General features: G+C 52.6%; 1 protein-coding gene across 1 annotated transcript; it reads left to right on the top strand.

Annotated features, from left to right (window-relative positions):
* The first annotated feature begins 9,393 nt into the window (after window positions 1-9,393).
* Window positions 9,394-12,927, top strand: SIX1 (SIX homeobox 1). The gene is made up of 2 exons (XM_030320344.1): window positions 9,394-10,228; window positions 12,282-12,927. The coding sequence occupies exons 1-2, from the start codon at window positions 9,669-9,671 to the stop codon at window positions 12,574-12,576; spliced, it is 855 nt and encodes a 284-aa protein (XP_030176204.1). The 5' UTR covers window positions 9,394-9,668; the 3' UTR covers window positions 12,577-12,927.
* The last annotated feature ends 532 nt before the right edge of the window (window positions 12,928-13,459 follow it).

Genomic DNA, 13,459 nt, shown 5'->3' with positions numbered 1-13,459 from the left:
ACGTTTTAAAGGGAAATTCTCCAGAGGCATCTATTGAAGTTCTATTTTTTTTTTTATAAAGACTATCAAAGACTTTTAGGAAACCAGGTGTGTGTTTATCTGAGGGGAGGAGAGAAAGGGAAGAAACTATATTAAAGGAAAAGGCAGCTTCACAAAGCTGCTTCAGAGACTGCAGAGATGTTATGTGCAGAAATCTGTTACAGACATTCCTAACAGCCAGCTCCTCCCCCCGCCCCTTTTTCTTCTGCTGCTTGGAAACAATATAGCTTTTTTCCAAGCAGGTTGTTATCATATTCATGGCATGGTCAATTTCCGTTTGCCAAGAAAATATTTAAGCTGATCAAAGAAATTAGAAAATCGGATGAATAGAAACAGACGTTCCCACAAGAGAAGCGTTTCTCAATGTGAAGAGGCAGGCGGATTGCAGCCCACCCAGTTACTCCTAGGAAATTGCTCTGTTGCCGAAGACGAAGACGGAACTACAGGGCCACCTAAATTCTGCTGGAAGGGCTATGGAATGGAAGAGTCGCTACTCCCCCAGAGATTCACATGGCGGCTGGAGCTTGAGACTCTGTGGTGGCAGACGTGTAAGGAGACGTTCATTTCTGGTTATCTATGTAAAAACCAGGAGGGCCTTTTTACATCTGGTAATACAGAGAGACCTTTCGAGACAGAAGATGAGGCAGTTTGGGATCCTTTTGGTTTGCTTTGCCTAGTTTATTATGAGCACGGAAAGACAAGAACACATTGGCCTTTGTAGATGACAGAGTATGTACTTTTGGAATGGAGGGATAGCAGTTTCTCCCGAATTAACAGAAATCCAGTTTTTAGATTTGTGGGTTTGGGTGGGGAATGGTTGATCGCAATTGTCTTCCGGACCCTCCGGTCTCTGAGCGTGTGTGCCCCGTCTAGTTAGTGACAGTAAAATAAGAGGGTCTTCTCTTCGTTGTTCCTGGTCAAGGCGCGGCCAAACCGCGTGAGACCACTTGCTACGGCGGCGCGTTGAAATGAAGATTGGTGGGTTTTCCGGTTTCCTTCCATGGAACTCACGAAACCGAAAAAGCCAGCCCCGCTCGGAGAAAGGGGGTCCGGATTCGCTCCCCTCCCTGCTCGCGCCGGGGAAACTGGGGGCACTTCGATCGTCATTGAAGCGCGACCTACCCTACCCAACATCTCCAGTTTTCCGAGGAAGGATGGCGCTGAAGGAAGGCAACTGTGGGAAAAGCTAAAAGAACCCAAGAAGGCTCCCTTTCCTGCGTGTCCCGCTGGGGGCTACTAGGCGTTGGCAAGGCCACGGCAGGCCAGGCGGTTCCCGGGTGGTGGGCCGAGAATATGCGCTCTGCCACCCTAACCCCTCCCCGCCGCGCGCCCCTCACTCCGGCGACTCAGCCGGGCAGGTTTTCTTTTCTTTTTTTTTTGTTTCGGTTCCTGCCTGCCAGCCCGGTGATCCTTTGCCAGGAAGACAGCGCCCTCTCTCTCCTGCAGCCGCGCCCGCCGCCGGCCTGCACCCCATCCCTGCTCCGCTGACCTTCCCGCGCTTGCTTCTTGCCCCTGCGCTCCTCAGTCCTGTCCCCTCCTACTTCACGCCCCTACGCCTCTCGGTCCCAACAATCGCCGCGGGGAACAACCCAAGACAGCCGCGGGATCCGAGGCCTGCTCACGTCCGGGCCTGGGGATGGCCCGGCGGGAACACGCGACCTCTGGCTGCAGGACTGGGCGGAGCTGTCCCTGGCGTAGACGCAGCGTCCGAGTGTTCCCGCGTGGCCTCCGGGAGGGGTTCTTGGCGCGGGCGGCTGGACGCGAGGGAGGCCTGGCTCCCCAGGCTAGGCATTGCTTGCCAGCGGGCGGGGCTGCGAGCTCTCCTCCGCGCCCGCGCGCGGCGACTTGGAAGCGCGCGCACCTGGCAGAGTCGCTTAGCCCGGACCCCAAGACGGGCCCGCCAAAGGTGGACGTGGGCCTGCAAGCTGGGTGATGGGAGGTTGGCAAGTGAACTTGGGTAGAGGCAAGGAAAGCTCTTACAGCCTTGTTCCAAGCCCTAAACGCATCCCTCGCGGTCTGCGGGCTGCCTGGAAGCCTCGCCCTGCGGGGTTGCTGAAGGGCTACAGCCCGGATGTTGGAAAAATTGTGGCAGAATTCAGGTCTAGGCGGGTGGGCGAGACGCGCAGAGGGGCATGGGTGAGTGGGCACCTTCTCAGCACACTCCACCCAGTATTTCTTTCTGCACAGCTCAGGGCACTAGTGCTTCAGACAAACGCCGCGCGGCCCATTCCGAAGCAGAGGCAGTCAAGCTTCTGTTCGTAAAAGTCCGGATCCTTTAGAACCCAAACAATGTATTCGTGTTGGAATGCAAAAACATTTCCTATTGCATGGATTTGCACCGACCGGTACAGGCCTGAAGTACTTTCACCGCCCCCGCCCCCCCTCCAAACTCTTCTTGCGCCCGGGAGAGACAGGCGTAGTTGGTCTCTTGCTGACCCGGCTCCAGAGCGCAAGCAGCTCCCAGAAATGCACTAATTGAGTCACAAACCACCGGCCGCCCCTAACAAAGCGATCCATCTCGGCAGCTCAGCGCCCAATTTGTCCACAGCACTTTCTTCCGCAATTCAGAAGCATTATCTTGTTTTTAGAAGTATCGCGGCAGAAACGTGGCAATTATCCTGGGCTCGGGTTACGGCTAAATGGCTTTAGGCTGAGAAATGGAAGAATACAAATGCCGCGAACATGCTGATCTCCCAGCTGCGGGGCCTGGACCAGGGTTGGGGAAGCGAGCGAGCTATCGAAAGGGGAGAAGGAGGTTCCCCACTCTCGGTTGTCTCTCCCAATGGCACCAGCCAGAACGAAGTATTGGACCTTTGTCTCTAGAGGTTAAAGGTTGTGAGCGATGAACCTTCCTGGCAGGATTGGCCTCAGCTTTGGATCAGGAACGGGTTGAGAGTTTCAGGCACTACTGGAGTGAGGAAGGAAATAGACGTCGAGGGTCAGCGAGAAAGATGGGGAAGACTCCTGTTATTCTTAGGGATAAGTACACTAAAATGGGGGGGGGGAGGGGAATTGTACTGGGAGAAAATAACCAGCAGGAAGGGGAGTTGGCTCTGAAGAATGGGGAGAGGCGTTCACTTCTGAGCGTGGGTCAGGCCTGGTCTGGGAGCCAGGCAGGCACTGCATTTTGGGAACCCTTGAGAACTGTAGAGGCCCAGAGACCATGAAGCATCTCCGCACGAGGAAAAAGAAAAAAAGAAAGTGTTTTAAGAATCTTCCTCTTTGCCCGCGAGGGTGAGTTTGGACCTGGAAAATGGGGAGAAAAGAAAAAAGGGAGTAGCAAAAGGCGTTCGGGTGAGGGCACCCGTTGCGCAGACGCCTTGCTCACCCCAGAGGCTCAGCCCACAGTGGTAGCCACGCTGTGCGCGTGTCTCTTTCTCCTTCTGCTCAAACCAGCCCCCACATCTTGAAGTAATCAGCAGCCGAGAAGGGACTCGTCCCCCTGGCATCTCAGGTTAAAGGAGGAGGTCCAGGAAAATGTGGTAGAGCCATTACAAGAAACCCGAGCCGCAGTCATCAGGGACTCCAATTGCCATCGCATTAGGATTGATTAGAGACCAGCAGTACCGTAATGACCCGGAAAGAGGGGCAGCCGGGGATTATTAATATCAGAATGTGGCGGGGAGGTGGGAGGGAGGTGGGAGGGAGGTAGAGGGGAGGGAGAGAAGAGTAAAGTGGGGAGAGGGAAGTTTTAAGTTACTAGGATTTATATATAAGTGCAGGCTTACCTGAAGAAACCGGATAGTCAGTGAATCACGCAAACAATAAATCTAATTGCATCTAAAATTTCACGAGGCCTGATTTTGGGGGGGGGGGTGGAGGAGGAAAACCATCGTGAAATCCAGGCCCACGTCTTAGTTTTTATAAACATGTAGTTACATAAAATTGTGAGAATTTAAGTGAAGAGATGGGGAGGGGGTGCTAGATGTCCACTTTCCTTACCAAAGGGCCTCCAAAAAAAAAAAAAAAAAAGATTTAGGGAGTGCGATTTTGGGTCACTTTGGGTCTTCTCTCCAGGGCTAGGTGGTAATGGAGCGGACATTTTCTGCAGAGTCTGCAGAGGAGTAATAAACCAAATTTTAATTGAAATAGTGATACCTGAGTAGTGGTTTTGGTTTTTGTTTTGTTTGAGACATCAGCGATCAGGATCCCTAAGAGATGTATGGAAGAGAGTGGTTTGTCTCCTTCCTCGGACTATGAGCCAAAACAAATCAGCCCCTGATGGTCTGGGCTGAAACGCAGCTCACTGGATAATTAACTCCATCTTTCCAGTCCACCCTAACTGTTTATTTAGTGTCACCCTGCATTACCGTCACTAGCACTTTCCTCTGAACAGGAGGAGCTGCAGGCTTTCACCTCCCAAAAGGAAATTCTTCTTAGCTTAGACAGATGCAGTATTCAGGATGTACATTAGTTGAGAAAAAAAGTTGATTGGAAATTCCATGGAAGATAAGGACTCTCGGATGGTATTTTTTTTTTTTGGTAAATTTGCCCTAAGTCGATATTAATAAGAGAAAGTGACAAGAATGTCCTAAATTCTTAAGAAGGGATTCTTACAACACTCTCCGTCACTTTCTAGAAAGGTGTTTGGCATCCGAGGTTGAGTGGCATCTTCTGGGTCAAATGTGAACATTGGTGAGCTCCTGAGCCACAGCCTTCTCAGAACTGAGCTAAAGTCGGCCCCTGTCCTCCAGGTGGCCAACCCACTTCTCCCGCCCTACCCACCGGCTCTCCCACCTTTTGACCATGCCACCACTCAGCGTAGCTCGTCTGCAGGCTGAGCTCGACGCCCCTGCCCGGACTTGAGAGTTCACTCGCCCTGCGCCAGCACCCTCTGTCTGTGAAACCTCAGGTCCGCGGCAGTAGGAGACAGGCGCAGGCGCCCCGAGCCTTGCGGAAGGGAGGGGAACCGGAGAGAGAGAAAGAAAGAGATCCAGAAGGGTGTGTGTGTGTGTGTGTGTGTGTGTGTGTGTGTGTGTCTGTGTGTGAGAGAGAGACACACACACAGAGACAGAGACAGAGAGAAACAAGAGACAAGGAGAATGAGAGTGAGGGAAAGAGGGAGAGAGGATGGGGCAGAGGAAAGAGAATGAAAGAGAAATGACAGACCAGGTTGGCACACAAAATAAACGAGTTTCCTCTTCTAGATCGAAAAGAGACAATAAGTTAGAGAGACCGAGAGAGAGCAGACGCGGAGGGGGATGCACACAGAGGGGCCGGTAAACCCCCAGGCACACACCCCAGCTCTGTCCTCCAATCTGACTTCCCTCGCAGCGCTGTCTCTCAGTACTAGCCTTTCTCTCTTTCCTTTCCCGACCCCGGGACAATGTGGAGCCTGTATTTCCAGGAGCCGCGCGGGGCGGCAGGGTTTTTAGCAGCAAGCCGGGCTCGAAGCCCGCTCTGTTTGTCCAGGTGTGGGCGGGGGGCGGCGGTCTCCCGGCGTCGTGGGCTGGCGCTGGGTTTTCTCACCAAGGAAGCGGGAGGCTCCACTCGCGGCTTCCCGCTTCCAGGAGAAAACTCTCTCCCTCCTTACATATATAAATATATTAGGGGAACAGACAAATCTTCATTGTTCGGGAACAAGCCGAGGAGGCCGACCGGCTCCCCTTGGCCCCGCCGAACGAGCCTGGAAGGGAGGGAGGCAGAGAGGCGGGGGCCGCGCGGATCCGGTGTCACGTTGCAGATTCCCACTAAAGATAACGAAACGTGATCTATTTTTCAGAACAGCAAGTGGATGGGAAAGAACCTTGACAACACAAAACTCATTTACTAATGGACTGGTTTTGAGTTTCTCTTCTCGGGGTCCGCAAATCTCCCTGCCTGAGCCCTCGGCCTATTCAGACCTCGCGGGGAGCAGCGTCCCCCCAGGAGGCAGGTGGGCGGCTTCTCCCGCCGCGGCGCCGCGCTGGCCGTCGGATCCCGGGATCCCAAGGGTCGAGGGCACCCGGAGTTTCCGACCAAGCGGAGGAAAAAGATGAATGTTGTCACTTCAGCCAGGATTTGGGGAGTCTCCTCACTGCGCTAGAGCGACGACGCTAATTTATTGAAGAAGCACCTCTCGATGCTCTTTCCTTCCAAGTATCTGTAGGTAGAGTAGGATCCCCGCTGTGGTTCTTGAAGGCAGAGGAATTCCGAGAAAGCAGGGCCGGGAGACCCAGTGCATCTCTCTCCAAGCCATAAGAGAAACAAGTGGGTTCCACACAGAAATTTTTGAGCTGAGGCCTTATATCGATCCCGCCGAGAAACCCCACCAGCAACTAGTGCATTGGCCTTTTCCATAAACCAGTTGTGCGCGCGTGGCGGTTACCTGCACAGAGGAGGCACAGAAGCGCCGAAACCTGGCGTCGGGCTCCCCTCGCCACCCGCGTTACCCTCGGGAGCCGCCGAGAAGCAGCAAGGGCAGCGGCTATAGTTGCTCGTTCCCTTTAAATCTCCGACGCATCTCTGTTTTTCGTGTGATTTGCATTGACAGCAAAGGTTTTAAGTTACTAGAACAACTCAAACCTTTCTGTGTGCGATTTAAAATGGATCATTTGGTTTATGTGGTTTGTAAATTCATGTCATTTTACCTCTTTTAGTGGTTTTCACTGAAAGGCTCCATTTTGGGAAACCTTATATATCCGAGCCAACAATTAACATTTATAACAATTGGTTTCCCTAACCATGGGATCGAAATAGCAGGTAGGCTCATTGGTGCAAAGCGAATAGCACTTCTCCTTTCTAGTTACGCGATCTATTGGATTAAACGCAAGGAGAAATGCTGGCTGGCCCGAGCGCGGCCTCTGAGGACTAGCACCACAGCTCATCAACCCCGGTGCCCGCAATCGCGGCACCCACACAGTCGTCTCCCCAGTCGTCGCCAACGTCTATCGCGTCTTTGTTCCTTTTGAAGAAAGATGAAAAGAAGTGGGCAGAGAGGTCTGGAGGAAGCGGAAAAAAAGGTGGTCATATTGGTGTCTAATTGCCGCCTTTCTGCTCCTCATCCTCCCCTGTAAATTTATACCTGCCCTTATTTGTCCAAGCTATGCCTCATTTCCTTATACAAAATTGTTAATTATGAAGTCCACCCCACACTCAACTTACCGTTTGTCTTTAAAGACAGGCGGCTGTACTTACAGACCCTCCACCCCCTACACACACATTTTAATTCTGCGCACTTGCTCCAGACTTGAGGGTATTAACTGATTTTTAGAGCGGAGTTTAAACCTCCGTTCCGGTCTTCACACAGCTGCCATGTCAATAAGGACTATTCCAAGCAGAGACGTTCCTTCTGGCAGGACACTGCAGCTCCTTAAGACTTCATCTGAAACATCATGAGCACTAAAATAAGACGGCGAGGGAAAATTACCAGACACATGGGCTTGGGCTCAGGCGTGCCAGGCTTCCAGTTTAGAAAGTAAGTCATTGGGCACACCATGTGGTAGGGGCTCTTTTGAAATACTATGCACCCATTAAATGCATTTAAAAAATAACCCTAAAGGTAATGAAATATCAGCATCTATTTCCAACGTCTAATTGCACGGGATACTGCAGACTTTTAAGGATGCAAAATGCATTGTGTGTGGGAGTTTGGGGGAGAAGCAGCTTCTCTCTACTCCGAATCTCTGGAGAGACAGCCAGGAGGGTGAAACGCTTCATGAGTTTAAAATATATATTGCAGGGTGCACTGAACTGGGCACATTATTTTAAAACCATATACATTATATAGGGGGAAACTTCTGCAGTGTTCCTTCTCCCACTTATGTCTCAATATGTAAATGGTTCTGTGGAGCTGGGCTCTGGCTCGTGGACTCAAAACATATTTAAAGAAGACAAGCAAGTTTAAAAAGCCTAGAGTCTGTTCTTCGCATTCACTAAGAGGGTGCATTTAAATCAAAAGCATTTTTGAAGTGTACTTAAAATTCTGTTTTGAACTTATCTAATCAGAGATAAGTATAGTTATAAAGTCACTCTCCTTCTACCATTCTGCTCTCCTTATCTCCCAGCATTGTTCTTATCTCCTGCCAGTCTCAGCTACTGACAATAGATTATCTTTGTTTAGAGACGCTAATTGTTTTCAAAATCTTTTTAATAATTGCTTTGGAACAAGGTGTGCAAATGAGGCTTAAGATAATTACAGCTTTATTTGTTTGTGCAGTTTTACTAAACATTCTTCACATATACACAAAATAACAGATGATGGGGCTGAAATTGCAGGACATCTCTCATTCTATCGCAGTAAAATAGGCCAGCATTGCAATCTACACACACACACACACACACACACACACACACACACACACACACACACCTCTTTATTTAATCTTCTTGGAGCCGCTGTCGTCCTGGCTCTGAGGGCAGTGTCCCTCTCAGAGCAGGGCAAGGATTAGGTTACAATCAGACAGCTATTGGAGCCGGACACAGTTTTATTTAATTTACACCCCATCCAGCGCCTTTCGTACGAGGTTCCCAAAGCATTTTTGCTAATAGCAAGTAAAGCTTCTGGGCATTCCTCAGTAGCAGAGGTGGCCTCGGAAAACGCAACGGCGCAGATGGGGAAACTGAGTCCAGAAGCCTGCCGGCTCAAACCATAGAACGTTAAGATACCAAATCACAAATGAACCCTCAGAATCTTTATTTGCTCAGCAACAATGCTGTCAACAGCTCTTCCCAAGGTCCCAAATAGTCGTGGCCTTTTGAAAACGAGGGAAGCGCTATCCAGCTGGGAATATTTGTGCCCTTTGGAGGGCAGTGGGGGCAAAGGAAGAATGGTAGAGGGAATTAGGCTCCTAGAGCTGAAGTCAGCCGGGGAGAAGCCGCTCTTCCAGAGGCTGCAGCCCGGAGCCCTGCTCTGATCTTGTATTATTTATCGCGTTCCATAAGCTATTCATCAATCCATTATTTATTCATTCCAACATTAAGGTAATTAAATATGAGCTCACCGGGAAAGGGCAAGTCTGCAAGGGACAGGGACGGGGGTATAGAGGGAGAGGAGGGGAATATTAAGGTCTGGAGTCATTGATTTGTGCAGAGATGTGCGCGGCTGCCCTTAGGTGACACTGAGAGGGGGCTCACGTTGCAGGGTCCTGACGCGCTCACCCACTCACACCCCCCCCCCGCCCCTGGGCAGCGCGGCTCCCTCCCCCCACCATGCTTCCCACCTCTCGCGGTCCTTCTCCTCCCACCACTCCCTATCCCGGGCTCCACAGCCGCGCCCTCCCCTCGCGGGGCGGCGCGGGGCGGCGCGGCCCCGCTGCCCGGCCCGGCGGCGCGCGGGCTGGCCAGCCCCGGATAGGCGCCGCCCGCAGCCAATCAGCGCGCCGGGGACGCTGCGCGCTTTAAGGCCGCTGCGGGGAGAACAGAAACCAAGTTCCCCGGCAACGAGCAGCATCAACCCGGCGGGAGGCCGGAGCCAGAGAGGCCCAAAAAGGCTGCGGAGTGAGCCGGCCTCTCCGTGTCCAGCGCGCCCCCCTCCGCCTTCTTCCTCGGCCGCCCAGCCCTAAATTTCGATTAGCTTTTTCGCCTACGGAAATCCTAGGAGGGGGTTAGGAGCAGCTGCGCCCCCCTCCCTGCGGCTGCCGCCCCCCTGCTTTTAAGGCGCTGCTCCCTGCCGCGTGCGCCTGGGCAGTGCATCTCGGCAGGCCCCAACCATGTCGATGCTGCCGTCGTTTGGCTTCACGCAGGAGCAAGTGGCGTGCGTGTGCGAAGTTCTGCAGCAAGGCGGGAACCTGGAGCGTCTGGGCAGGTTCCTGTGGTCGCTGCCCGCCTGCGACCACCTGCACAAGAACGAAAGCGTGCTCAAGGCCAAGGCCGTGGTTGCGTTCCACCGCGGGAACTTCCGCGAGCTCTACAAGATCCTGGAGAGCCACCAATTCTCGCCTCACAACCACCCCAAGCTGCAGCAACTGTGGCTGAAGGCGCACTACGTGGAGGCCGAGAAGCTGCGCGGCCGGCCCCTGGGCGCAGTGGGCAAATATCGGGTGCGCCGAAAATTCCCGCTGCCGCGCACCATCTGGGACGGCGAGGAGACCAGCTACTGCTTCAAGGAGAAGTCGCGGGGTGTGCTGCGGGAGTGGTACGCGCACAACCCGTACCCCTCGCCTCGTGAGAAGCGGGAGCTGGCCGAGGCCACGGGGCTCACCACCACCCAGGTCAGCAACTGGTTTAAGAACCGGAGGCAAAGAGACCGGGCCGCCGAGGCCAAGGAAAGGTACGCGGCGTGCTTCCCGCTGCTCGGGCGACCCCGGGAAGCCTTCCTTTCCCCTCCGCCCCTTCTCGCCCCCGCTGGCACTCGCCACCGCGTCCTCTCCGCCGGCTGGAGCCCGTCCGCGGGGCGGCGCCCGGGCCTCCGCGGTACTGCAGCGAAAGTTCATGAACTCTGAGATCGCTTGCTAGGGATGGGGAGTCATTTGATTTGAGCGCCCGCGCGTGGGTTTTTTGGGGTGTGCGTGTCAGGAAATATTGGCGCTAGGTTTGTTTTTCGTGCCTCCCTGGTTGGCTGGGGCGACGAGTGGGGGGGGGGTGCAGGGAGAACTTCTAGATCAACTACGAGGGAAGTGTTGATTGGTGTCTCGAGGAAAGGGGTTCAGTGGGGGCTGAGGGTCGCGCACCTCTCTCCTCATGCTCCCCAGAGGTGTGGAGCCGGCCTGAGACATCTGCTGTGCCCCCACTGCCGCCGCGTCCTTTCCTCGCTCTCTCCTGGTAGGCTTTTAGGCGAGAGGTCGCCGCTTCATTCCGCACTAGCGGTACAAAGGGAGGAGTCTTTCAAAAGAAATCCACAGAAAGGAGAGCTTTGGAAGAGTTGGCGCTGCACTTATTACGCGGCGCCCCAAGCCCGGAAAGGACTGCTCGTCTCCGGGCTCCCTCGCGCGTGTCCCGGGCCGCGGCGGGTCCATCTGGCGGTCCGCGCCGCCGCCCCGGCTGAGGAAGGGGGTCTCCAGTGGCAGACTTCTCTCCGGAGCTCAGAAGGCAATGTTATTTTAACCTGCCTCTGCCTCCGCCCTCCTCGCGCGAACACCCCCGGCCACCTGGCCCGGCTCCATCCGTTTGCTGTTGGAGTTTCCGAACGAGATTCGGAAGAGCCCAAGGAGGCGGCGGCGGCGGCGGCGGCGGCGGCGAGCGCGCTCCGGGAAGCCGAGGAGTTTTGGGGAAACCTGAGCGCCTGGTAGGGCTGGGTTTCCTTTGTTCGCTTGAGAGCCTGGGGGCCGCAGATGTCGCCTCTGCGTTCCCCCTCCGGGTGGAAAAGCACGGAGCCTGGATACTTTGAGCCGCAGCGGCTGTCCTGGGAGAGGGACAGGGCAGGGGAGAGAAAGGGGGAGCGCTGGGGCCGAGGAGGATGGGCCAGCACCCTGAAGGCGGAAGCGGCCGGGGCTCCGAAACCGTGAAGTTTACCAGCACCCAGCATCCGGACCGACGCCCAGGCACGCCGCACCCGGTCTCGGGCTGCGCGGGGCCTCGAAGTTTCCTCTGCTGGGAAACGGTGCGCGGTTGTGGATGTCCGGGAGGGGGTTCAGAGGGAGCTGTGAGGGACCAAGGACTGAGCGACTAACGCGGGGACGGGGACAGTTGGTTCCAGTTAGACTTTAGTTACAAAAGGTCCCTCCTATAAGTCAGGCCCGAGGGCCCACTCCCTGATGAAATCGGAGAGACTGGCTGCGCTCCCTGTGTTTACTCAGGTCACTGGGCCGCTCTGGACACCACTTCCCATGACCTGTCCTGTGCCTCTGAAACCACAACCTCCGGGCAGGGGCAGGGAAACTCGACGTTTAATTGTTTCCTCAGATGGGAACAGGACAATTGACTTGATTCACCCCAAACATCTGTGCGTTGGGCTCTGTTTGTCCTCTGATCATTTTCTTTATCACCAACGACCATTTGTTGGACGATTTTCAAACTTAATTACTCCAAAGTGTGATGCCAGTTGATAGGTATTTGAAAATAACTGCTTGAACACAATTTTGAAAATAATTTTTGTGTTTCAAATAAGTCCTGCTGATCTAGCTTTCTAAAATCTGGAAGAGGAAAGGACGTGGCTCCCCACAAGCTCTGCCAGTAGTTTCCCATTTCTCCAGTCTCCTTTGCCTCCTTACTTACCCCAGGACCCTTGGGGATGGGTGGGAGGGCACAGCTCCTCCATTTGGGTATATGACTGATTGCACAATGGCTCTCTTCTCCTGCCAGGTCCCCTCCCTCCACTCACACTTTTTTTAACCTACTTTTTTTTTTTTTTTTTTAACCATATGGTGTTGTCCTCTATTTCTCAGGGAGAACACCGAAAACAATAACTCCTCCTCCAACAAGCAGAATCAACTCTCTCCTCTGGAAGGGGGCAAGCCGCTCATGTCCAGCTCAGAAGAAGAATTCTCACCTCCCCAAAGTCCAGACCAGAACTCGGTACTTCTGCTGCAGGGCAATATGGGCCACGCCAGGAGCTCAAACTATTCTCTCCCTGGCTTAACGGCCTCACAGCCCAGCCACGGCCTGCAAGCCCACCAGCATCAGCTCCAGGACTCCCTGCTGGGCCCTCTCACCTCCAGTCTGGTGGACTTGGGGTCTTAAGTGGGGAGGTACTGGGCCTGGAAGCAGTGACTAGGGACATTTGTAAATAGAAATCAGGAACATTTTTGCAGCTTGTTTCTGGGGTTCTCTGCGCATAAAGGAATGGTGGACTTTCACAAATATCTTTTTAAAACTCAAAACCAACAGCGATCTCAAGCTTAGTTAGTTACCTTCTTCTCTCCAACTCTTGCATTTCCCATCCCAGTGCAGAGATCAGGAAAAAAAAAAAAAAAAAACCCAAACAAACAAAAGCACCCACTCACCCAGTCTTGTTTCTGGGCAATCCATGTGCCAGCTTCAGTAGCCTTTCTTTCTTTCTTTCTTTCTTTCTTTCTTTCTTTCTTTCTTTCTTTCTTTCTTTTTTTTTCAGTGAATGGGAATTACAAATCAACTGAATTTTACTTATTTCCTTTTAATTTATTTATGGCAAAATCATTTGGGAAGAGGAAAAGGAAATGAAGAGAGAGAGAGAGAAGTCAAAATAGTGAAAATAAAAGCCTCCAGCCAGGAGGAAAATGTTTGCATTCTTAAGGTGAATAGGAAAAATATGATCTTATAACCTTTTTTTGATGGGGAAAAAATTAAGTTTACATTTTTCATTATTTAGTGTTAAACACTTTTATGTAGATTAAAATGAAAGAACAGTATTAGGGGGAAAACTAAGTGCCTAAATGTCTTAATGCTCTCTGTGTAAGGCAGTTAGAAATAGCAGTGACCATTAGTGCTACAACTATTTTTGTCAAATTTAGTGGGGTTTTTGGTTGTTGTTTGTTTTCTTGGGTTTTTTTAATGGCAAACTTTAAAAATGTACCAATGTGAAAAAAAAAACAACACTTTCCTGAATGCCATTACTTCTCATGCCCTTGAAGCTTTCATATCTGTA

Source organism: Lynx canadensis, chromosome B3 (assembly GCF_007474595.2).
Source record: "Lynx canadensis isolate LIC74 chromosome B3, mLynCan4.pri.v2, whole genome shotgun sequence".
Classification (NCBI taxonomy): domain Eukaryota; kingdom Metazoa; phylum Chordata; class Mammalia; order Carnivora; family Felidae; genus Lynx; species Lynx canadensis.
Note: the sequence above shows the minus strand (reverse complement) of the source record. Positions and strands in the feature narration are given on the sequence as shown.

Coding starts and splice junctions, on each gene's coding strand:
- SIX1 (XM_030320344.1), top strand. CDS start 9,669: ATGTCGATGCTGCCGTCGTTTGGCTTCACGCAGGAGCAAGTGGCGTGC. Junction 10,229..12,281: donor GCCGCCGAGGCCAAGGAAAG/GTACGCGGCGTG, acceptor TCTATTTCTCAG/GGAGAACACCGAAAACAATA.